Genomic DNA, 23,572 nt, shown 5'->3' on the forward strand with positions numbered 1-23,572 from the left:
TTTTTTCCTGTTATGCCTTCAGTGTGATGGGTCTGTTTAGATTGAGATTACAAGTGTTTGACAAGAACGCAGCAGATGTTCCTGTTGCAGGTTTTATTACGCTGAGGGCTGAGCAGGCAGTACCAACAGACTCTGTGGACTGGATTGTCCTGTTCAGCTGGTTTCGCCCTTAACTGACACAAAGAACAAGTACAGACTGTGTCAGCCCTCTGCCTAACCCAGGTTTGCTCTTAACCCCTTAACCACTGCCTTGCTGAATAATCAGAGCTCTGGTGCTCTTTTGGAATGTTTACACGCCTTTTCACCACTTGCAGTATTTACCAAAACACTGGGAGTCACTTGAACTGCTATAAGTAGACACACCCCATACAAATACTGGACCAAGTATTCAAAGTTTATCCAAATTAGTTAATTTTGGAAAAAAACAACAACACACTTTACATTTAATTAAAACTTTAAATGAGTAGCTCTGTTCCATTAAAAGCTCTTTTGAAAAAGTTAATAGGACACATTTGCACACACCTTATAAATATAGATATTGTGGTGACGCTAGAGGGTGGCAAAGTGGTTAGCATTGCATCCTCACAGCCCTGGGTTCAATTCTAGACCTGCTATCTGCGTGCAGTTTGTATGTTCTACCTGTGTTCACGTGGGTTTCCTCCCACAGTCCAAAAACATACTGGTAGGTAATTGGCTTCTGGGAAAATTAGCGCTGGTATAAGTGAGTTCGTGACTGGTATCCCATCCAGGTTTACCCTGCCTTATACCCCTGAATGTAACCCTGAATTGGAAGAAGTTAAAAAACACCATTAAAGCTCCTTCATTAACACTACACAACATGATGTAATAACATACATATCCCTTTACAATCATGCTACAGCAATGCAATTGTTCTTAATGGTTCAAGGCATAATTTCAAAGAGCAAAGAAACTGCACTCCAGGTAGGGAGACATTAGGTGAAACTGATGGAAAACACCACTAAGGACTTGACAGCTGGCAAGGATTTCAGCAAATGCAGCTCAGAAACAGTGGTCCTGGTATGCTTGCATGACATTGTTTTGCTATTTGGTTTTTGTGCACTTTGATTAGTTGTATGTCATGTAGTGTTATGGTTATGGGTTTATTGGTTCAAGAAAAATGAGGGAAAGGAAACCTCCTTATGTAATGATGAGAAAACAACAGAATCCAGTTAAGGAAAAGTTCCAAGCACATCTAAAAAAGGATATTAGAAAAAGGCCAGGAGACAAATGGAAAGTAATATTGCAATTGAGGCTAAATACCACAACAGTATAAGAATCATTAAGGATTAACTGAAATATATCAAAGACAACAAATGAAAGCTGGAAATGAAAGGAAATATACTAAATGAGTATTTAATTTTGGTGTTCTGTTATGAAGAACCAGACAACATGCCTCAGGCTGTGGAAGGACAATGTTCTTTATAAAGGGTATTAGCAGAAGAGGCAGACATGTTTTGGGTCCTAGAAGCACATACCATGAATAAATCCCCAGGGCCTGAAGGTATCTTAGCAATTGTATTCAAGGAAACAAGATATTATTCATAACCCACTGCTGCAACCCTTCCACCAGTCACTCAAGACAGGGCACGTAGGCATAGACAGGAAAATTGCAAATCTGTCCAGCCCTAACAAGAGTAACAAAGCTGAGCCAAGAAACTATAGACCAATGAGTCTGACATTATTACATGTAAGGTTACGGAAACAATTGTTCTAACTCAACTACATGGAAATAGTATTCTAAGGATTAGTCAACATGGATTTAGAAAAGGCAGGTCTCTCCTAATCAGCTTGCTACAGTTCATGTTACGGTTCAATTAACAACTATAATGGGTACATAGCATGAATGGTTTATTTAGATCTTCAGAAGGTTTTTGATAAAGTTCCTCAGCCTACAGCCTACAGCTGGTAGGCATTCAGGGAGATGCTTGTTAGGGACTGAGAAATGGTTAATGGTAAACATAAAGTAATGATAACGTGAGTGCAAAACATTCTTCAGGATGAACAGTGAAAATAGAAGCAGAACACACAAGTGGAAAGTGTGGAAGAGTATTTAAAACAGAGCAGGAGGAACGTCTTTACCCAAAGGGTTGTGGGATCACAGAACAAGCTAGCCAGACATGTTGAAGCAAGATGAGATCATGGGTTTAATTAACTGCTCACTACCAAACAAGCCAGATGGGCCTAATGACCTCCTCTCATTCATAACCATTCTTATGTTCTTACGTTATGAATGTATGTAATTTAATATAATTTAAAGTTATAGCCACAAACATCTGTCTAGCTCATGGACTACGTCCTTACCCTTGGCACAGGAGTCTAAATATTATTTGAGAATTTGGGAAAATTGATTGTTACTCAGTGAATATTTTATTGCTGTGTTTGATTTTTTTCAGCAGATGTGCTCATCTATGTTATACTGTATGAGTGCTGTTTAATATAAGACAAAATCAAATCATTGCTATAGCAGTGTATGGAATTTGCATGTTTTGTAAGATGCAAAGGGAGCTGATAATGTTGTCAATAACCATTTTAATTGGACAAATACATATTTTCTTTTGGAGTAAAAAATCAGATACGTTTCAGCTGTTTAAAATGTATATGAGCTTAATTCACTCCTTGAAAACTACTTGTTAGGTTAAAACTTGTATAAAAGAAACTTCCCAATGTAATAACATCTAATTTTATGTTATATCATCAAATAACTTTTACTTAAAATACCCAAACTTTCCAATGTTATAAGATCAAAAATGTTCCCTAAAACACCCAAACTTTACCTTTATACACCTCTAAATGGTACTTACAATATTCCTGGTTAATTATTTTAGTAACATGGTTAAAATCATTAGCCAATGTACTGTTTAAACAATTGGTAGGAAAACAAGAACATTCCTACCCCTTTATAGTACAGAAGCTACATTGTTACAGTTGTTATCTAATGCCTAATAACATAAGGTTCAGTCCTGTACAACTGTATATGCATTTAACACACACAAGCCTTTATTATTTAAACATTAAAATGCAATAGAAAATAAAAAGCCAATTCCTCATCAAAGAAGATGAAAAAAAAAGAATCTTGGCAAAACTTTACAAGAGCCCAGCTCGTAGGAGTGAAAACCTGCTCATTAAATGAAAAAAACAAAAACTCATATAGCATTGCTTGTATAACTAGGGATTATTTTGTGTTACTTTTAAAACAATTCTGCAAATAATCTTTATACAATAACATTGTATTGAACTGTACTATATAGTCTTTAAGGTAACAATAATTCAGTCAAGCTGGCCTGTGCAAGCAGCTTTATTTTACAAATGTACCAAAACTGATCCCATTTTTCAATATACATGTATCTGTAAAAAAAAAAGATATACAGTACAAAATGTTTTAATTTAGATACAAAACATGCAAACTTCTTTAAACACACAAAACTCTGTGCCATACAATATATACTGTATCACTGCCAGTGACAAAACCATTTCTTTGCAGAAAAAAGTCACTAGTGGTACCCAGAGCACTGTCATTAAGACAGGCCAGATGTTCTGACCATTTAGGAGAAAGTATAGAACAACAGATTTTCCCCGCACACCTGTTATATCATCTTTGTTTTTGACTGTTTTGGCAGGATTCATTATTTTCAGATTGTCTTTTACGCGGCTTTGACAGAACTTACTGTATACTGCAGATGTAAATGGAATCTGCAATGTATTGGTAATAATATGTACTGTACTGACACAATGAAGGAAAGCATCACTGCGATTCTGATGAATAGTGTGTTCTAAGGAAAAAAATATTTAACTCAACTGCTCACAGATATCATTTCATTCTAAAACACAGCTATCAGAAAGAGCCACAGATTATACGGACAAGGCAGTACCATTAGCACTGACAGAAAGGCATGCAAATGACATAGCAATAACAGGAAAAGACAACCCATGCAATCTAAATCACAAAATTGTCTTCACCTCCTGCAGTGTCACTGTGCCATCACTGACACAGGATGATGGCACATCATCATGTGGGACTTGGCAGCAGCCAAGGGAACAACTGCCTTTGCAAATTATTCAACACGTTCATCTGAATTTAAATCCAGAGATGCTGTAATGTGCCAATTCCAGATACACCTTCTGGTGATGCTGGCTTAGGATGTCACCATTGTATGGACGTCTGCCTCCCAAATCAAATATACACGTACAGAGATGTCTGACTGCAGTCACTGGGTGTGCTTTTGCAGATGTTGTTGCAGCAATATGGAACTGATCCCCCAGATGGTCCCTCCTAGTCTGATTGATCTGATATAGTGTCAGTTGACTTGGATGGGGATGAGTGATCACCAGTGCTGCCTGTCTGCAGGTGACACTGTCAGTCTAGAGGTGATGTCCCAGCCATGAACATTCGTAAAGCGTGGCCAGTAATTAATGCCTTTAGTTGAAGGTGCATTTCTTTACAACAACCATGTTATATTCACACAGGGTGGTATTTGACATGGGAGTTAGCCTGTTCAAAAAGTATACTGTATCACATAAGGTGTGAGAGAATCAGAATATTGATTTTTATTTTTCATAATTCAACAAATTGTGTGTCTGAAGTGTGTCAGCATATGAATAAATCAGCTGTTAAAGGGTTAATTTTTAACATGTATATCTATGTGCATATATGTATGTATTAATGTGCTTATTTCTGTGTAAGATGCAACATACTTTACAGCCTATGAGCAATCATTGCCATTTTTTAGCTAATATTAGGAAGTATGGAATATTAAGATGTTTTAAGATGCGGCGATTAGTGCACACTATGGCCAAGCATACCACCAAAGTTTGACTAACACAGTACATATTTTTTAATAGCAGTTAGTAGCATTAAGTTTTAATAGCAGTAAATCTATGAACTGAAAGGAGCAAACTAAAAACACGAGGCTATAAATGCAGCTGCACTATTGCTGTGCTCCCGCATTGAAATGGTTCTGTCGGTACAAGAGATTATTGCATGATAGATTATTCATAAAGCACAAAGCGACAAAAAATAAGAATTACATTGAGGTTTTTAAACATTTCACAAAAATCATTAACATAAAAACGCAATTCAATGCTAGAATGTGATTTTATGCTTAAACTATCTAAAACTAATCAAATAATGATAGTACAGCCTAAATGAATAGATCTTGCGGCATATTTTTGAATGTTGCAGAATTATTCATTTTACATATCTTGCCTCCTTGGGCCATTGCTCACCATAGTATTTCAGAAACATTAAAACCTGGCATGATATAAACAGGGTTACATGCTGCAGTACAGTATATTGACAGCAGTGATCATGTACATAAGACAAAGTGATTCTTTAAATATTATAGAAATATTTGCATATAAAAGATCTTATAGAAAATTAAGGTCAGTAAGGTGTGTTGCAGCTGTATATAAATATAAATCCTATATATAGTGAAATGATACCAAGGTATCCTAGTTATTCATGCAATGTGGTAGCATCTTAAGACAAACCCATAGCCCACTAGCCTGGAGTAAAACTGAAATCCCGAAATATAAAATTCTACATATGAGGATGGCATCATTTTATAAATTAAGTCAAAATAAAATAGAAGCATGTTTTTAATGGCTAAATAGGGTACTATGTATATTGCAGTGGAATGGGATATGCAACAAAAGTACTGTATACTGTATGCTACCGTTACTTGTATAAAACACTGCTTGAAATTATTCCCGTTAACATAAGCTAATTCAGACGATACACACATTTATATAAATCTTTAAAAAATGTTCCAGTCTTTAAGTAAAAAAAAAAGATACTTTCACTTAGTAGAGTTTCAGATAAAAAAAGAAAATAGAAAGCTGAGAAAAAAATAGGAAATAGAAAGATATAGCTCAGGTAATCACTCTAAACACAACAAGTTTCTCATATTAACAATCTGGAAACAACTCCTCAGCCAACATAATCATCACTTAAATACATGGTGAAAATAAGTTTTTGGAAAAAACTTAACACATTTTTAGAACAGTGAATTCCAGCATTGAACTGGTTCCTTTTTCATCAAAGAACAGGTTTAAAAGAATGATCCTTTGAGAGAGGTGTTTGGAACTGCTAGAGCTAGTGATAGTATACTGTGTTTTTTGGTTCATAGTGAATATAATGGATAAAACTGTATCAAGGAACATGATTATTTAAGCTTTAAGCTCCAGGTACAGTGAAAAATACAAAATGCTATTTATAAAAAAGAAACAAGCAACAATAATACATAGGCTAGCTATTTTTTTGGACCCAGCACTGTCTATTAGTTGTTGCATAACCTAAGCCCCCCTCTTAATAAAATTCTGTTTGCGCTCATAAACATGAGGGAAATTTCTTGTGCTGGACCTCATCTATCTCCAAAGAGAGGTCCTTCCTGAGTTCCCAGTGCTGACCAAACTAGTATTACAAAAAAATGATTGTATGCATTACAAAAATAGAAACATTACATCTTCCATCTCCCAACAACTGGACTAAAAAAGTCTGATAATAGTATTCAGATATCAGTCAAGATAAAAAGTATTACACTGCACTAAAAAAAGGAAAACTACCTATAGTGCAAAATGCTAAATTCAACTTACTAATCAGGAAGTGCCTCTTTCCACCACATCAGTGGCAAAGTTTTAAATTCAGCTACTGTACTTTAAGTATTTTTGTTACATTTTTCTCAAGATACAAAAGTTGTCACAATATTAAACAATTTAGGTATGAACTGCTCACGTGTATGATGCATTTTTTAGTACGCATAATTATGGGAATAAACTCCTGGCGGTTCTAATTCCAGTTTGCTACTTAGATGCCAGCATTTCAATTTTAACAACAAAGTCCAGATTTGAAGAAACTCCGCTAAGAAATGTTGTACCATCACGAAAGATATTCCCAGGAGTCAAGGCTGTCCAAAGTGGGTAACAGACACCTTGGAGGGCACTGGCACGTGTTGGTGAGGGGACTGCTTTTAAGTGAGTCGAATCCCAAGTACCTGTTCGAGTTCTTGCCTTCGCTGCTGGACCTGCAAACAAGAAGACCTGTTAATAAAAGTATTAAAACTTCCAGAGTCTGAGGGTAGAAACACCAGTGCACACTGTAGCCTTTAAGGAATCACCTGGTAAACGATTCAGCTCTGAGTTCAAGATGTGCCACTGCAACAAGGAAGTTGCTGGTTTAACTCCAGCCTTTACCACTTGCTATCTGACGGTGAGAGCTTTAATGAACAGACGACAGCTGGCAGTGTTGCTTGAGCTACCCTTATGAAATTGTTTCTTAAAGAGACTATGTCCAATAAGTTGTGATTCCTGAAACGCCCTTCTGTACATTACCACTTACCTTTGAGAAAATGTACCTCCCCACAGCCTCCTGTACCCACGGTGCCTGGTAAAACTCAGTTCTCCTTTCTTCTTCAGGGTTTCCAGCTGTGTCAGTCATTAACTGGAATACAGCACAAACCGCTGGTTCATTAAGAGCTCACATTCCACCATGAGCCATTTTCAAACCCACACATGTGACCACCAGCAATGGTTTGGTCAATCTGATCTTTGAGGGATACAGTATCACAAGAACTACGAATCCTTTTAAACCAATTATGAATTGTATAGTCAACAAAAAATAGCATCTGATTCACAGAAAGCCTGTAGGATATGGATCCCTGAGCACCAGATACTTTCATCCAGAGACTGGGAAAAAGGATCCGAAAATAGCGATGTCTGGAACATGCTACTAATTTACTGAGACCTCTCAAGAAATGACAGGAGGAAACACTTGGATAAAGTAAGCTACTAAATAAGCTACAGTATATGGCCATGATTGTCTCTTGCAGTTTCTACATTTATGTGCCTTTACTCATTCTCAAGAAAACAAACTCCATATGTACAGTACAAAGCATGGCTTTACACTCTGCTGAGGCACATCTTTAAATAGTACCTACCCAGGATAAAAAAGATGTGGCTCAAACCATCGGCATACTGCTGTATGTGTATGGTGTGATGTACCAGAGTACCAAAGTACAGAAAGAAGACCTGTCCAACTTATCATGAGTGACAATGCAAAGTTCTGAGACTCCAAAACTAAAAGGAAATCTTACCTTATAGTCACGACATTGTGACTTTAGCCAGTCCTGAATGAACTCCTGAGGATTGTTACTGAAGCTCAGCATGAAGTCTCGTTGGGTTTTAAGTTGGTTGATGGATTCAATGGTCTCATGGATCTAAAAAGAAGGTTTAGAAATTAGTTAAAACAACTTAATTTTGAGATATTTTTTTCTGTGTCTTACTGCTCTCTATTAAGACTCTCTATTTTAAGTGTTTGAGTGTTTAATCTGTAATCAATTCTTAATATGTGCCACTCATATTTCCAATTATTCTGTCCAGTTTACTCTCCCTCTAGATAATTCAGGCCCTGTGACACCAGGTGTGACCAAGTGACATCACGTATCCTTCTGTAAATCATATTCTACAATCAGCTCATCTGTATGTTGCATCACTTGTAATCCAAAACATCACTCTCTCTTTACGTCTTCTCAGACAGACTTGAAGCCCTCTTTTGGTGGCTCTGACAGCCCCATTCCTTTCAGACAGGTTGTTGTTCTCAGCTAGGCAGATAATGCCATAAAAACACCAATTCGAATCACAATGCATCTCCCTCTTAGAGTTGGTTTGAACTAGTGAATTGATTTTAGGGGAAGAGAGAGGTTGGCTGTCAGGAAACTTCCTTCAACAATGATTGTATGCTAAGATGGGCTGACCAACAGTAGATACCAATGAGATTTCATTTACTATATTCCTTGGCCTTGATCCTAAACAGGCTGTGGCACTATTTAGGATACTAGACATTTGGCAGTTATGATGTTTTTGGAGATACACCAGGTTACCTTCATTTCCAGAGCAGCAATCTCCTGCTGGTTAGTGGTAGAAGAGAGAAAACTGCTCATCTGGCTTTTTAAGGGATCATCCACCTCTACATCAATATCATAGCAGGCTGTCTTCTTCTGGTCATTGGGATCCACACTGAAACATGAGGGCAAAGCTTAGTTCTGCAGAGCAAACTCTAGCAGCTCTGATTGAAAAGAGCAAGCATGCAAAGTGAGGTAAACTTGCAGATTTAGTTTTGCCTCTCACCTTATGACATGGTTAATGATGATGGGATCAGGGTGCTGCAGTAGCCCAGCCAGCTTCATAGGAATTTCAGAGAACCTCATTCGAGAGCAACCAAAAATCTACAGCCAAAGAACAGAAAAGTACTGAAAATCTCTTGGTGGCAGTACAACACCCTACGACATTGGCAGATGCCCTCACCTTAGAACAGAAAGTGAGATCTAGTGTATATTTCAATCTCTTCTAAGAACTTTATACTGTATGTTCATGAATATGCTTTTCTGAAAATATAGGAAACAGAGTATCCAGCATTGATAACATCTTGGAATCTGTATTTCATTTGTCTCGATACTATCGATCAGCTAGTAATTCTGGTAACTGTCATAGCGTGCCAGGGAATAAAAATAAAACATTTAATTTATACAGCACATTTCATTACAGAGAATCTCAAATCACAACAAACTTCACATAAAAAAGCTAAAAGAGTAGTCAAGGAACTTAAAAATTACTATGAAGGAAAAACCACACAGTTTTTATGCTTGCTGGTGAAGAAGGGTTTTAAAGGTCTCAGTTGAAACTGTTTCTCTGAGATCTGATCTGGGAGGCTATTCCATAAGAAAGGAGCAGAGACAGAGAAGGCAGGGTTACCTAGAGCGTGCAGTCTGGGGCTGGGGACCTGCAGGAGATTACATTTTGACCTAATCTTAAAGACCGGGGGTGAAGTTTGAAAAAGAAAGTTAGTAGGTCGACAGGACCTTTGCCTTTTAGAGCCTTTATAACAATGAGCATTTGCTAGAACAGGGGTCATATGATCTGATTTCCTTGCTCAGATGAGTATACTGGCAGTGCTGTTCTGGAGAAGGTAGACGGTAACTAAATTAGTTCTCGAGAGAATACAAGACAGAACTAAAAGTATACATTTGCTCTCCCTCTGCAGAGGACACCAGACCCAGAGATTAAACGACAAATTAACCTGTCATACCAAGTCTGTGTGTCTCTGGAAGGTGGGAAGCAACCTGATCCCATTTGAACACAAGAAACACATGAAACTGTCAGGGATACTGCAGCTGCGAGGCAGCAGTGATAACCACCACAGCACTGTACCAGCCCGTTGTTTTAGATGATATGTAATGGATATGGAAACATTTGTAATAATAGATTAAACAAACACATTTAAGAAAGGATGCTTAATCAATGAAGATCAATTCGTCAGTGTATTCTGGCCACTGGAGTATGCTCAGCCCTTAAAATGGCACAATAAAGAATGGAAATTAAATAAACCCCAATACATTAAAAGGCAGTTCAGGAAACAAAGCACAGACAGTGGAGAAGGAGGGACAAAAAAACTGGGATATGGATTAAAGAGCCATTGTTACAGAGAATAAGAATTTAAATTTTAATGGTTTTTAGAGTTTTGCGTTTAAGAGGAATACGGTATGTCTTCTTCCAGAAATACAATCTTGCTTTCCAAAGACAACATGTACATTGTATGTATAGATTTGTACACATTTAGAAGGTTTTTGAAATACTGCAGCCCAGTCCCACCCCTTTCTCCTTGTTCCAACATGACTGGAATCTGTTGAGGGTATGAGGTGGTAATGGAGTGTGGGATGCAACTGTATCTTTCATTGGTTCTTTCAGGTTTGAGTAGGACTGAGACCTGTTGATAGCTTTGGCCAAGGAAGAGCAAGGAAAAGCTGTCTCATGCTCTTCAAAAGAAGCAGGCATTGCTTTCCCCTGATCAAATGCATATTATTTAGATGAGGGGGTACTAGCATTTTGACCAGTGTCTGATTTGCGTATGCGTGTGATTTTGCAGGAAGTGAAACCCACCTGTCTGAAGTAGCGGTTGCAGTTGATGTACTCTTTCTCGTGACAGTCCTGCAGTTTGTTGGTCTTTATATACAGCCACAGGGCCTGCATGATGCTGGCGCGGGTCTGCGTGTGAACACCCAGCAGCCGAGCCAGGCGAGGGTCCAGTTTATACTGGGGCGGCTGGGTGAACAAAGGGACAAACAGCATCGACTGTTCAGATAAGTCTTACATGTAGCAGCTTCTTTCTCTGATTTATGAGGTGCAGTACATGACACAATCCAACTGACAAAGTCAAAAACTTGTCAAGAGGGATCCTTGTGTTTCTCATATCACTAACATAATTTCTAACATTGAGAGACGCTCAATCTACAAAATGTATGATACTGTATGTGCACATAAAATTATAATTATTTTGAAAGACATTTCATAGGTATCATCATCTCTCAGCCCTTGAAGACCCATTGAAGTACAGGACACAGTACAGGTATAGCAGAAAATCCTTATATAAAATACAGTTTAGAAATCCTCTCTCTTCATTTTCTTTTTCACCCCGAAATATTTATTAAGCACTTAAAATATTGTCCACTATGTTATGGAGCTCTGTAAAAATAAGATTTGACTGAACCAAATTGACCATTTCAAGATAAGGACTACAGCATTGAAAAAAGGACCCAATCTGTTACTCTGTTAAACTGGCACAGGGTTTTGTGAAGTGGTGACTTAACAAGAAGGTGACTGGCCCAACGACATCAAGATTCCAGTTTGGTTTGTTACCTACAGTACAATATTACCAAGGGACAGAGGTGAAAGACGGGTTTTGAAAATATAAAAATTTAGTTGAAAAACAGGTGAAAGAGAAACAGAGAAATGGAGGTGGTGGGATGGAAACTGACAGTCTTTTCCTAAAGAAACACAAAAGCTACACACCTGATGATCCAGCATTAGCAGTAATGTACACTTCACACTGATGTCTCCTGGTCTCTTCACCTGGAACCCATCTGTCTCCTGAGTTGTGGGCATTCTGTGCCACTGAACACAAAAACAACGCAGACTTCAGTTTGATTCTTTGTGCACCCATGAAACCCACATCAGGACAACCTTTTCAACTTATTATTGAGAATTTAAGCAAGTTCCCATTAATATTTTTTAATGTAATTTTGATTCTGAAAGTTGCACTTTGTACACTATTTCACAGCAGAGAGATGGAACCGAGCCAATTTCAGCAGACAATCTGGAATAAATTCAACATATTTAGTGAATAGGGTCAGAATGTACACATATACAATTCTTCCCCACGTACACTTCATTTGTAGTCACATAACTTCAATAATTCTAACTGGCAAAGTTAGCACGTTCAAACAAACTCCCACTTTTACCTCTACAAGGTGATTGTCTGGCCCATAGAGCTCTTTGTCCAACTCAATCACTAAGCTCTTGAAGAAGGATGAGAATTTCCTCTTTTGTTTCCCCGGCTGTGGAGTAAAAAGTTGTTTAAGCTACTTTCCCAAGTTTCACAACAGAAGAGACAGTAATAGTATGTTTTTCCTTAAACATGAAGATTAATTTTTTGTCTCCAAGCAACAATATTCTTTATAATATCTCTATTTTATAACCAATTCTTGTCTTCGATGATTCAGAAAACAACTGTATGTAGGATGGCAGCACATGGTGGCATTGACTTCTGCAATATCTGACACTAAGACTCATTTATTTCTGTTCTTAATTTGTTTTGTTAAAACAAGCCACATGACTTTATTCATATGGGTGGAAATAAAGTGGCCAGTCATTTAGCAAATTAACTAAGCAAATGTGAACATCTTGACATGGTTTTCAAAAAGTGGTGTCAGCGAGAAGGAAAACAACATTTTGAATTATGTTTGTTACTGTGTTAATTTTTCTTAAGCTTTTGTCTACAATCCATACAGAAAGGAAGCTGCTGATGGGGAAAAAAGACCTTTTTCAGTTTTAAGGGCTACACTCTTGGGAAAGTTCTGCTAGTTTAAGCTGACCACATCAGAAGAATCTTTGGGAGACATAAACATTCTGTAAAGTCAAACAAAAAGGGCAGTTCAGCCATTTTGAATCGCTTATGGCATCTTTTATTGAGCAATGGCACTTCCTGGCATTTACCACTGCAACAAATTGGGTTCCTCTTTTTTTAATGTGGCTGAAGTACATTTTAAAGGCTGGATGAATCTGCAGACTTCTCATACGGCACTAAAATCTGTGGGCTGAAAGGCTCTCTTTTAAAGCAATTTTTTCCATCTCGGGGGAACATTCTACCAAGAAACCATCTGTTTTGTCTTCAGTCCTAGTTGAGTCTTATATTTAAATCCAGTTTACAACCAGACAATTGCATCTCTTCATCTTTTTCAGACTGCAATATTATCTTTTACCTTAACAGCAAAAGCATGTGTTGGAATTTGTTATGAACTGCTTTGTGAAAGCTACAGTACATAGCAGGATCAACTGGGAGCTCACTCCCTCGCCTCCAAAACAATTAATTTATTAACATTGTCAATACGTTGGCTAATACAAGCCTTCATTTTGGAGTAGTGAGTGGGGACCTGGTTTATTATATTCTTATATAAAGCATGAAGAACTAAAAATCTGCATCACGTCTACCACTTAATGTTTCTCCTTAAGTGTCTTTTTTAATTTTTCCCCTCCGTCTCAATATACCAGTTTTGTTTGTTTTAAAGATTTGTAATTTTTATATTAAACCATTTTGTCTCATCTTTTACAGCCTTCTAGACTCTATTTCCAATTCAGTACATCAAATCTGCTACATAAACACATGTTGCGCTGTTCCCTAACTCGGGCCTGGGTGACAGCATGTCCTCGGTGGCGTACTGTACGCCCACCCACTCCCTCAGCCCACTCACGTCTTCTAGGAGTTTCCCCTCCACTCTCAGCTCCCAGGAGGCAATCTTCTCTGCGTCTTCTCCCTCGGGTTTGGCAGGGCTGTAGGTGTTGGAGATGTAGATTCGCAACTTGCGCTTTTGCTGGGTAGGACAAAAAACAGTCAAAATGCAATTTTTGTTTATCACAGGTCAGCTTGTCTTTGTAGAAACCCTTGCAACATAGGGCTAGGATCTGCATCAGTACAATTTGAATACTGTACTTAAAGGTCATATGGATAAAAATATATTGAAACATTAATATTAATTATTGTATCTATTTTCGGTATTTATTTTGTACTTTTATGATTCTATTGTGTATGTCATTCACTGTATTTTGACAACTCTACAACTTTTTAGAAGTCTGATGTACAAAATTGAGTACATAAGAGAATAAATGCTGTAATTATTATATTATGATCAAAAATACTATAATCCTTATCCAAACCTATGTCTGCTCATTAATTTTCAGCCCTTCTACATTTTTGTGTACAGTATATGAAAATTTCGAAATATCCCAAATCCTCGTAAACAACATTTGTGAAAACAAAAAAATCAGGTACTCTTTTTCTCTTTATCTCTATCTGCAGTAGAATTTAAATAATTTAATCATAAAAAAAACCCTAAACCTGAACAAAGTAACTGCCAAGACCACAAAACATACTTATATATTCATGGATAAAAATAAGAAAGACATAAAAAGAAACATGGCCCTGAATATTGACTAATGTAAGGGCACTATCATAGAGCACAATACTAAGATTTATTTCAAAACTGATGGAAGGGTTTCTAAATAAACTTTCTGCATCCCAGTAAGAAAAAACGAGTAAAATACCGTTATGGGTTTCTTAATGGCTTCCTGTATCTCCATGCGCTTGCGAGCAATGGTCTGATCAAGTTTGCGCTCAAAGGCCAACAGATCCATGTAGGCCTGCGACTCTGGCACCAGCTCCCTGATCTGAAATAAACCCCACACAACGACTTGAGTGAAATCCTTCTTTCCTCTGCAGCAGCAAATGATTTTAAAAGCCACGAACAAGAAGAGAAAGCACTCAAAACCACCATGCTTAGCCGCTTCTTAATAGCTTATTGATCTTAGAACCTCATCAGCTTGTTTTCTTAAGAATCTCTGTGAATCGGCAAATGCAACTGTGGTCCAGTAATTCATTGACTACACCCACTGGCTGTGAAAAGAATTGACTGCTATCTTCATTCCCTGATTAGTTTTTAGATTGGCCATGGTTTGTGCGCTAAGCCTAAGGCAGAGGTCGGTACTCTCCATCACCTTGCCTGTGAGAATCTGGAGAGCCCTCTATATCAACTATTTCTTTCCAGGGGCTAGATCCAAAGATTGATTTCAGTATTTCAGATTGTGTCATTTACTCCTTAAGTGAGCCCCAAACTCATTTCCCAGATCACTTCCCCCTTCTGAGGTCAGGTCAATCTGGACGAGCTGTGTAACACAAGCCCTCTTTCGAGAGCCATAGTGGGACAAACTGATCTGTCACTCGGAAGCTAAAGCAATTTGTTCAATGTGTTCTGATTAGTGGAGCTGCAGAGGTAAGAGAAACAGTGGAAAATTGTGACCACAGTATAAACATCTGACTTTGTCAGAACCAGGGAGAGTTTAAAAGTAACGGACAGTGATAAATTAGACATGGCTTCAGTAAAGAACACATGAGCCATGAGCTCAGGGAAAAGAAATACAGGCACGGCAACTAAAACTACGATTATTTTCAATATTTCAATCAGTACAGGATGAAGCAAGAAATCTAGGAAACACAAAACTCTTCTTTATTGAACACAAGCCAAAATGCAAACTGTTGCTAATGTATCTTCACAAACAAAAAAGAACATTATTATAGGTTAAAAGACATTCCTATTAATTTCTAATTAATAGGAATTTACAAGAGGGTAATATGTTAATGTGATGAGGGTGAACTCAAAATCCTAGTGACGCATGTTATTTAACCCTGGTGTTCACACAAATGAAGGAACTTATTAAGAAATAGCTCATATTTACTGTAGAAGTAGGTGGGGCTGCAGGCACTGTATCAGAAGCATACTCAAAAAGATGTACTATTGTCACATACGATACCTGACATTAAATTTAATGGGAATAAATACAAGCTATTACATGCAGACAGCAAAAATGTATATTTAAAACCTCAACAGGGTAGTATTGGACTAAACAGAAAATGCATAATAAAACAATATTTGATAATAATAACCTTGAAACTCATTACTTTTCTCATCCAGGGAGGATGGCGAAGTGATAAAAAGGCCAATGATTAATTAGACTAATATTATATCATGTTAAATGTTAATATTAGACAAGGCAGACTGTAGAACTGGGAAAGGGAAATCATGTTAAAATCACTTAACACAGTAGTTAGAACTCCAACATACACAGGGGATTGTCTGCTTCCTCACATCGTCTTAATGAGGACATACAGCATAAGAATCTGTATGAGAATCCAGTTCTCTTTCATTGTAGTGTCCAACAGCTCAGAATCACTCAGGTTATATGTATAATGGACATCTTTAATATGAGAAGTCACATGGAAATCAAATAAAATGTTAGTAAATGTAGTTTTGCATATACAGTATGTAGTAAACAAGGCTGGTGCAGAGAATTTTCAGATTTAGGGCTGATGCTGATGTTTTCTATACTCTGATTGTATAGAAAACTGACAAACAGTTATGGGCTAAATGGCCTGTTTCTTATTAGTTCATTTTCTTCCTTAAATATCTCAGGTGTACAATATAATATAAAAAGTGAATTAGAACATAATTGTTCTTAAAAAGGCCATAATTATACTCCACTGTGGTGAGGCAAACATACCAAATCTTTAAACAAAATGCAATTTAATTAATTCTCTTTGTTTACTAAGCCCAGTTTTCAAATCTCGTGTTGTACACTACCTTATCCGTCTGTAGCCTGTTTCACCTGAAGCAATCGTTTGTTCATTTTCAATAGCAAGATACATTCTCGCACCATTCAGTATATTCAGTTCCTATATATACCAAGGCTCATTTTGTCATTCACAAAAGTACCAAGTCATGTCAGGCAAGAAAGATTAATAGGTTTTATTAAGAAATTAACTGTAATCCCCTGCAGTGTGACATCAGAAGTGCAAAGTTCATTTGAAACCGACTTGATTTGTATACAGCATGGAGGTTTCAAAAGGAACTGTAGCTCTTTAAAAAAAGCTTAGGCCTTTCATACTACAGTAGGTGATACTGATTACAGGCTCTAGCTTAAATATACATAAAAGAAGCAAAGGATTTAGTGCTGTTCTACTTGCTTTACACTTACCCTTTGTGGTAGTATCTTGTCTGCCATCTTTCGTCTCTTAATGCTAAAAAAACAAAAATGTTAATACATGTATATCTATGTAAAGGTCTAGATACCTTTTGATATTAAATGTATTTATTCATATTTTTAATGTATATATTAAATTTAATACATATTTATCTTTGCACAAATAAAGCATACAAATCCCTAGGGAAAATGTCATAGTTATACAGTATATCTATCACAGTAAAAGGGTTATTCTCTCAATGATCCTTGCTTAGACAATCTGTCAGCTGCATCTCAGTATAACAAGTGGTAAAAAAAAGTTCATGCTCCTGTATTGCATAACAATGTGAAAGCATTTTATATAATAGAAAATAATATACATAGAAGAAGCTTTTGCTCAGAAACAGTTTTTATTGCTGTTATTTTTTCGGATACATAACTGCTGTTCAGACTCTGTGAAGATTAGATTCTGACACAGTGACCTTGCTTGTTATATTTATGCATCTTTGGTGACAAAAAGGTCAATACAAGTAAACATCAATCACTACAGACAGTGTACAACATACTGATGATCAAATATTTATCATTAGACCTCCCCCATGCACTTGTTTTTATTTCACACCTGTAATGACCTGTTTAACTCAGATCTCAAACAAATAGCACTTTTGCTTTTTTTTTTAAATAAATGCTTTGGTTTATTAAGAAAATACGACCTTTATATAAAATATATCCAGTTGACTATCTCCATAGGGATACTGTTTTATATTTGCTCCAACCACATACCTATAATATTATATATATATAATATTATATAGTAATACCTGTACTCTATATACACACACAAACACACAAAGACTCCAATAAAAATAAATTCTTCCCTTGGATAAATGTTAAGTTACGGCACTTTCTTTTACTGTCTTAATGCCACTATACTACTACTGTAGGTGCCTGGAGCTAAACTGATTTAGGCAGATAACAAAGAGTCATGGGACAGCCCTTATGTCTTGTGTTTGTTTTGTTCTTGGGAAATTTCAAACCCATGCCACCCCCTGGAGCCATAATCAACAAAAATGCTCTCATTGTGGGGTACAAAAGAGTCTTTCTAAACCATTTCAGGACCTAGCCATTTCTAATTTACTGATAAAACACTTTGAAGATATTTAACAGTCATGCCACATAGCTTTGGGTACAGAGGGGATCACTTGTAAAACATTTATCTAGAAAGAAAAAATATAAATGTGAATGTATAAATATAAATGGATGAAAAATAATATATTATATGATATTGTATGATACTGAGTTTAAGAACAGAAATGCACTAGCTGCTAGAACTTTCAGTACACTTCACAAAGTAGTAATAGTAATATTTATATATAAAATTACAACTTAAAACACCTACCATACTTAAATAAAGAGTAAAGTGTTGTCCCTTTTTTGTTCACAGACATACTTAATAAAATCATTCCCCTCACACTTATTTTCATATAGCAAAGTCTTCCCTTTGGTGTAAATCAAATCACAGGTGTAAACTCCAGGAAGAGGGAGGCCCTTTTCTGCACAGGGAGATGCGGGAGACTGGATCAAAATACTCTGCTGTGTCATTTAAATTTATACCCTGTGTCATTTAAATTGATACCTGCTGAATGAGATCATCAATCCACTTGGCTATTAGTTACAAAATGAGCTAGATGAGCCAAACAACCTCCTCACATCTTTCTAACTTTCTTTACGTCCTCTGTGGTCCGGCTGACGCCACACTTACCCCCGTCTGTGGCTTGCGAGTCCTTGATGCTGCTGCTGGAGCAGTCTCTTTCGGAAAGGGTCCATAGCTGGCTGGGGCAAACCTGCTCTCATAGGCAGGCCGGAGCTATAGGAGGGTCCAGCACCAGGCCCCACTCCCATCCCTCCCATTGGCATGCCCCGACTGGGGGGCATTCCTGGGCGCTGGGCAGGGCAGGGCAGAAGCAGAGACATTAGGTCAAATGCTTTAGAGCTCATCAAGTTCTTAAAGCTCAGACCACCTAGTAACAAAAATTAAACCGGATTACTCGGGTTTCTTCCTCCACAACTGACTCTTACGTACACACAATTCAAACACATGCGCATTTGCTAAAAATGACATCAAATCGGTTCTTATAACAGTAACAAAATAAATCCCTTGAATTAGGTGCTGGCTCCACTGACACCTCTTCCAGCAGCAACCTTAGCTTTCCCAGGAGTCTCCCATCCAGGTACTGGCCAGGCTCACTCCTGCTGAGCTTAGGAGGGCTGCTAGTTGTGAGCTACAGGGTGATATACCTGCTAGCATGAAGCACACACACCAGATGTTCTAACCTTGTGTTTTTCTCTTACAGTATGTATGTAAGTAATCAAATCGTAAACCTTATTGTGAACTCATTTTTTATTTTATTTTTGCGTCTATTCAGAGACATTTTAGTGCCTTTGAGCTAATAAACTACCCTAACACACACTGTTTGCATACAAACTATCACCTTTTTAACCCATAGTGGATAGCCAGGTGGGAAGTTTTAACTGATGGTTAGTGAGACGTTGCTCATTTTACATTCGATTAAGAGAAAAACTCTTTTGAACAAGACTGTATGTAACTACACTTATTATTATACTGCTTCTGTTACTGGGCTGACCTACTGTACACCGCCTAACCCAACACTACGTCGCTTTTCTTTTGAATATTATCAATGGGACAAATTACCAAATCTATAAGGAACACATTTCAACTGAAAATGTTTCATTTGCATAAAGCTGTTCACTTTTTTGAGCAACAGTAGTGCCACTGTAAGAAATCTGATAATGGCTCTTTATGCAAATTTCCTGCATATATTAACCACTGGTTTGCATCTTACCAGAATTTAACTGTTTATTAAAAGAATGATACTATGTGTGTAAACCCACATGTATACTGAAAAGGGAGAAACATATTGTTCTTCAAAATATCAGGGGATCTTATTTGGGTTTAGAACTTATAGAAATTATCGCATAAATACATTTTAGTTGGTCCTACTCACTATTAAACATTTGGAACAATTCTGTAAAATAATTTCTCAAATTGTATTAAAATGATCAGATCTCAGTTTGTGTGGATCAATTTTGAAGTTACAGTACATTCATGCTTGTTTTCAACAGTATCAAGTACTAAATTACAAAAATAAAATATTTGGTATTTACCAAAAAAATATTTGTTATTGCACACAAAACAAATTCCGCATAAATTAATAATATCCTTTCACCTGCAGTTAAACTCCCCTTAGCTGCCTTGTTTGACTCTATTAAATTCATCATACTTGATCAAATACTTCTTACACTTTTTCCATGATCAATGATAAGAGCAGTATCACACTTCTGAAAACTGATTTAGCAAACTAGTCTAGCTCTGCTTTGCAAGGTGCGTGGGATTTAAATATTAACTTCTTACAGAATACCAACTTTATATTTGGCCTGTTTTAATTACCTTTAATTGCCACACAGCTAAGAGTACAATAAAAGATTTGTACATGAGTTAATAGGTAATGAACGGGGTAATTTGAAAATGTTCGTTGAGAAAGTTCTGAACAGGTAGATATGGGACAGATTCATTTTTCATTAATTTCTTCTTTGAGCGCTTTTCTTGCTTTAAGAAACTTCAAGTGCTCTGACACATTTGTCCACGTGTCAGCGCACTTCAATGCATGAACTATTTTAAATAATTAAAATGGCAGTTTCCTGTTTTTAATTTGGTAAAAATACTTTCCTAATGCTCTTCTGGGAGGGATTACAATAACTGTGCTATATATCGCCACGGAAAGATATTTTGTATCACATATAAATGCGAAAATACAGTACAACGCTTTGCAATGTCTTCAGCTTCATTCAAGATTGTTTTTTTTTTCTGGTTTTCTATCGATTCGATCGTGCAAGAGATGCCGAGATATGATATTAGCGATCGAGACAGGATTTCCTGCAAAAAGACGCATCTGCGTCTGACATTTCTTATTAGAGCCCAGCACGTTTATCGGATGCTGAGTAGCCGGGCAGAAATGGAAACGTTTGTGTTCTGCTCCGTGCGAACACTGTACGACTTGAAGTTCTCCTTTCCAAAACAGCAGTTTCACTCAGGATTCGCCCTCCCCCAAATGAAAGCACGAAGGCAGATGCAATTACTGAACTGTAAGTGTCAGAAGTACTGAGAGCAGAACGCGGACTCACAGCAGGCATTGACATACCGTAGAAACCCAGCTAGTTTTGACAGATTACTATCCTGCACCGACTTTCCTCCCCCTTCCCCCTCGGCTTTCCCATTTCTGAACTGTCCTGTCCTCAGCGGATACCTTCCATGTAACAACCGAAGAGGTATCAGTGCAAACGCGAATGTAACCAGAAAGAAACGAGAGGGGGAAGTTAAGAAGTGTCAAGTCACGAAGACAGCGCTCGCTCTCCCTCGCAACAGAAAATACAAACCACATGAGGACAGGCTATATCATGTGGTACTGGTTTCGGTTCCTCTTTTAGCGTTAAAGTTAACATGTCCTAACGAATATCCCTTTCCGGGACAACTTAACGTACTCTTTTACTGCTATGCTCTGGTGTTTCGGTGCTCTCGGTGTTTTATTTGGTCACACACACACACGCACACGCAACATAACGGCATATTTGTCTTCTCTCACACACATTCAGGCAGCGATCCTTCATAAATGCGGAAGTGAGGACTTTATCAACCTAGCACTCTGGTTTTGTGTTTTTCGGGCCTTTGCAAAAAATGACAAAACGGAACAATTCTCACTTGATGCCTCCTTTAAAAAACGTTATTGATGTAGTCGTGTCGTTTCCATGCACTCCAGTTCTCTAATGCCATGCTGATCATACAATCGTTTCTGTCTTTTTTTTTGTCCAGTGAGGTCTAATGTAGAAACACGGATAAAGTTGTGCTTTAACCGCGTTTCAGCTCAATTCTGCAAAGTACATTGTATTAATTCACTTACACCAGCTCATTGTTGTTGTTGTTTTTCTAGTTTTGCCGTGAAAACAGCACGGGAACACCCGACTTGTTTAAATTTACTGATTATTAATAATACAAACCAACAAAACAAACAAAAAAAAAGTAACATACACAGGACACACCGCGTTAAAGCAACGTACTGTAAGCTCCCATAGATCATACCGATTAACCTAATGACAGAGACCGGAAATCAATCGAATAATTTAAATTACAGTATAAACTTTTTTTACCCAATAAACTGGTCTACGCACTAGGCGCAGAGAAGAACAAACCGCAGTTACCTGATGGTACGGGGAAGCAGCTGAGCCCATGGCCCGGAATCCGCTGTTCTGTTGCATTGAAGGAACCATTCTGACACCCCCCGAATTCATAGGGTTAATATTAGGGTTCAGTGGGCTACCTGTATTCATTGGGTACACACCTCTTGAAGTCATGTTAAAGCAAATTTAGCTTTAGTTTTTTTTTAAAGAAAAAACAAAGATCGGCGATGACTACAACCCTTGAAAGCGGCAAACTTTTCTTAACAACATAAATACGAACAAAAACAAATTGGATGCAGTTAAACGTCTATCTTTTTTTTTTTAACCCTACACTAGTTCCTGGGTATTTTTCATAAACTCACTCACTCCCCTCTTGAGCAACTCAACGTTGGTTGTATTGTCGGTGTCATCATTTCCCATGAATCTAAGGCTTTGTTCAAGCCCCCTATTTATTTTAAATGGTTGGCACACAAAAAGAATTTAAGAGCCTGACCAATGTCTAAAGATAGCGATCAGACAGGGTTTGGCTGCGTGTGTCTGTAATAACACGCAGCCTCCTCCTACTCCGTGGTTTGCAGTGCAGAAAGAATTCTATATGGCGCCCTCTGCTGTTTAGTTCCTGTTAGAGCCGCGTGTATACCTCCGGGGTAGTTTGCCCGGTTTGCGATTAGTGGAATGTTGTGGAAATCGTTTATTTTTATAACGATCAGTGGTACAAGTAGCTACAAAAACAAGATCTGTAAGCCATCTTTTAAAATTTGCAATAGAGCATCCGTTTAGTCCATTTTGATCTTCTGGTTTGCTTGCTCAGCTGTTGTCTTCATAATTCATTGCGAAGACCTGAAACCGTAACTGTAAGAGCAAATAAAAGACCAAGTCAAAATTAATAGAATAAAACAGCTTTTTTGTTCTATCAAGGCTTTCTCACCTAATGATAGAGACAGTCAATGGATTCATGGCCCAATGCAGGATACCTACAGTCCACTACTCAGGTTGAATGATCTATTTGTCGTTCACTCTTAGTCGGGCTCCTTACAGAAAAGATTTCGTTGTGCTTGGGAGATTTCTTGTCTGCTTCCGTATTAGAAATAGAAAGCCAGGTAAAACCAGGGCCCACTGTGAAAACGACACACATTAAAAGATGTCACGGCACTTTTTGCAAAAGCTAGGATGTCATATTGTC

At 37.5% G+C, this 23,572-nt stretch overlaps 1 protein-coding gene across 2 annotated transcripts; it reads right to left on the bottom strand.

Annotated features, from left to right (window-relative positions):
• Positions 1-3,300: 3,300 nt before the first annotated feature.
• smarcd2 (SWI/SNF related BAF chromatin remodeling complex subunit D2) lies at positions 3,301-22,940 on the bottom strand. 2 transcript variants are annotated; one of them, XM_088622593.1, is made up of 14 exons: positions 22,411-22,940; positions 18,899-19,080; positions 17,152-17,194; positions 14,668-14,790; positions 13,818-13,937; positions 12,309-12,404; positions 11,860-11,961; positions 10,951-11,112; positions 9,142-9,239; positions 8,895-9,030; positions 8,109-8,231; positions 7,355-7,456; positions 6,946-7,040; positions 3,301-6,877 (listed from the first exon to the last, which is right to left on the bottom strand). In XM_088622593.1, exons 1-13 carry the CDS (start codon positions 22,561-22,563, stop codon positions 6,987-6,989), a joined length of 1,494 nt encoding a protein of 497 aa, XP_088478719.1. In that variant the 5' UTR covers positions 22,564-22,940; the 3' UTR covers positions 3,301-6,877; positions 6,946-6,986. The 2 variants fall into 2 exon arrangements, with proteins under 2 accessions (XP_088478719.1, XP_088478718.1); XM_088622592.1 differs by having other exon boundaries at positions 3,301-7,040.
• Between the last annotated feature and the right edge of the window lie 632 nt (positions 22,941-23,572).

This window comes from Lepisosteus platostomus, chromosome 28 (genome assembly GCF_059453375.1).
Source record: "Lepisosteus platostomus isolate fLepPlt1 chromosome 28, fLepPlt1.hap1, whole genome shotgun sequence".
NCBI classification, from domain to species: domain Eukaryota; kingdom Metazoa; phylum Chordata; class Actinopteri; order Semionotiformes; family Lepisosteidae; genus Lepisosteus; species Lepisosteus platostomus.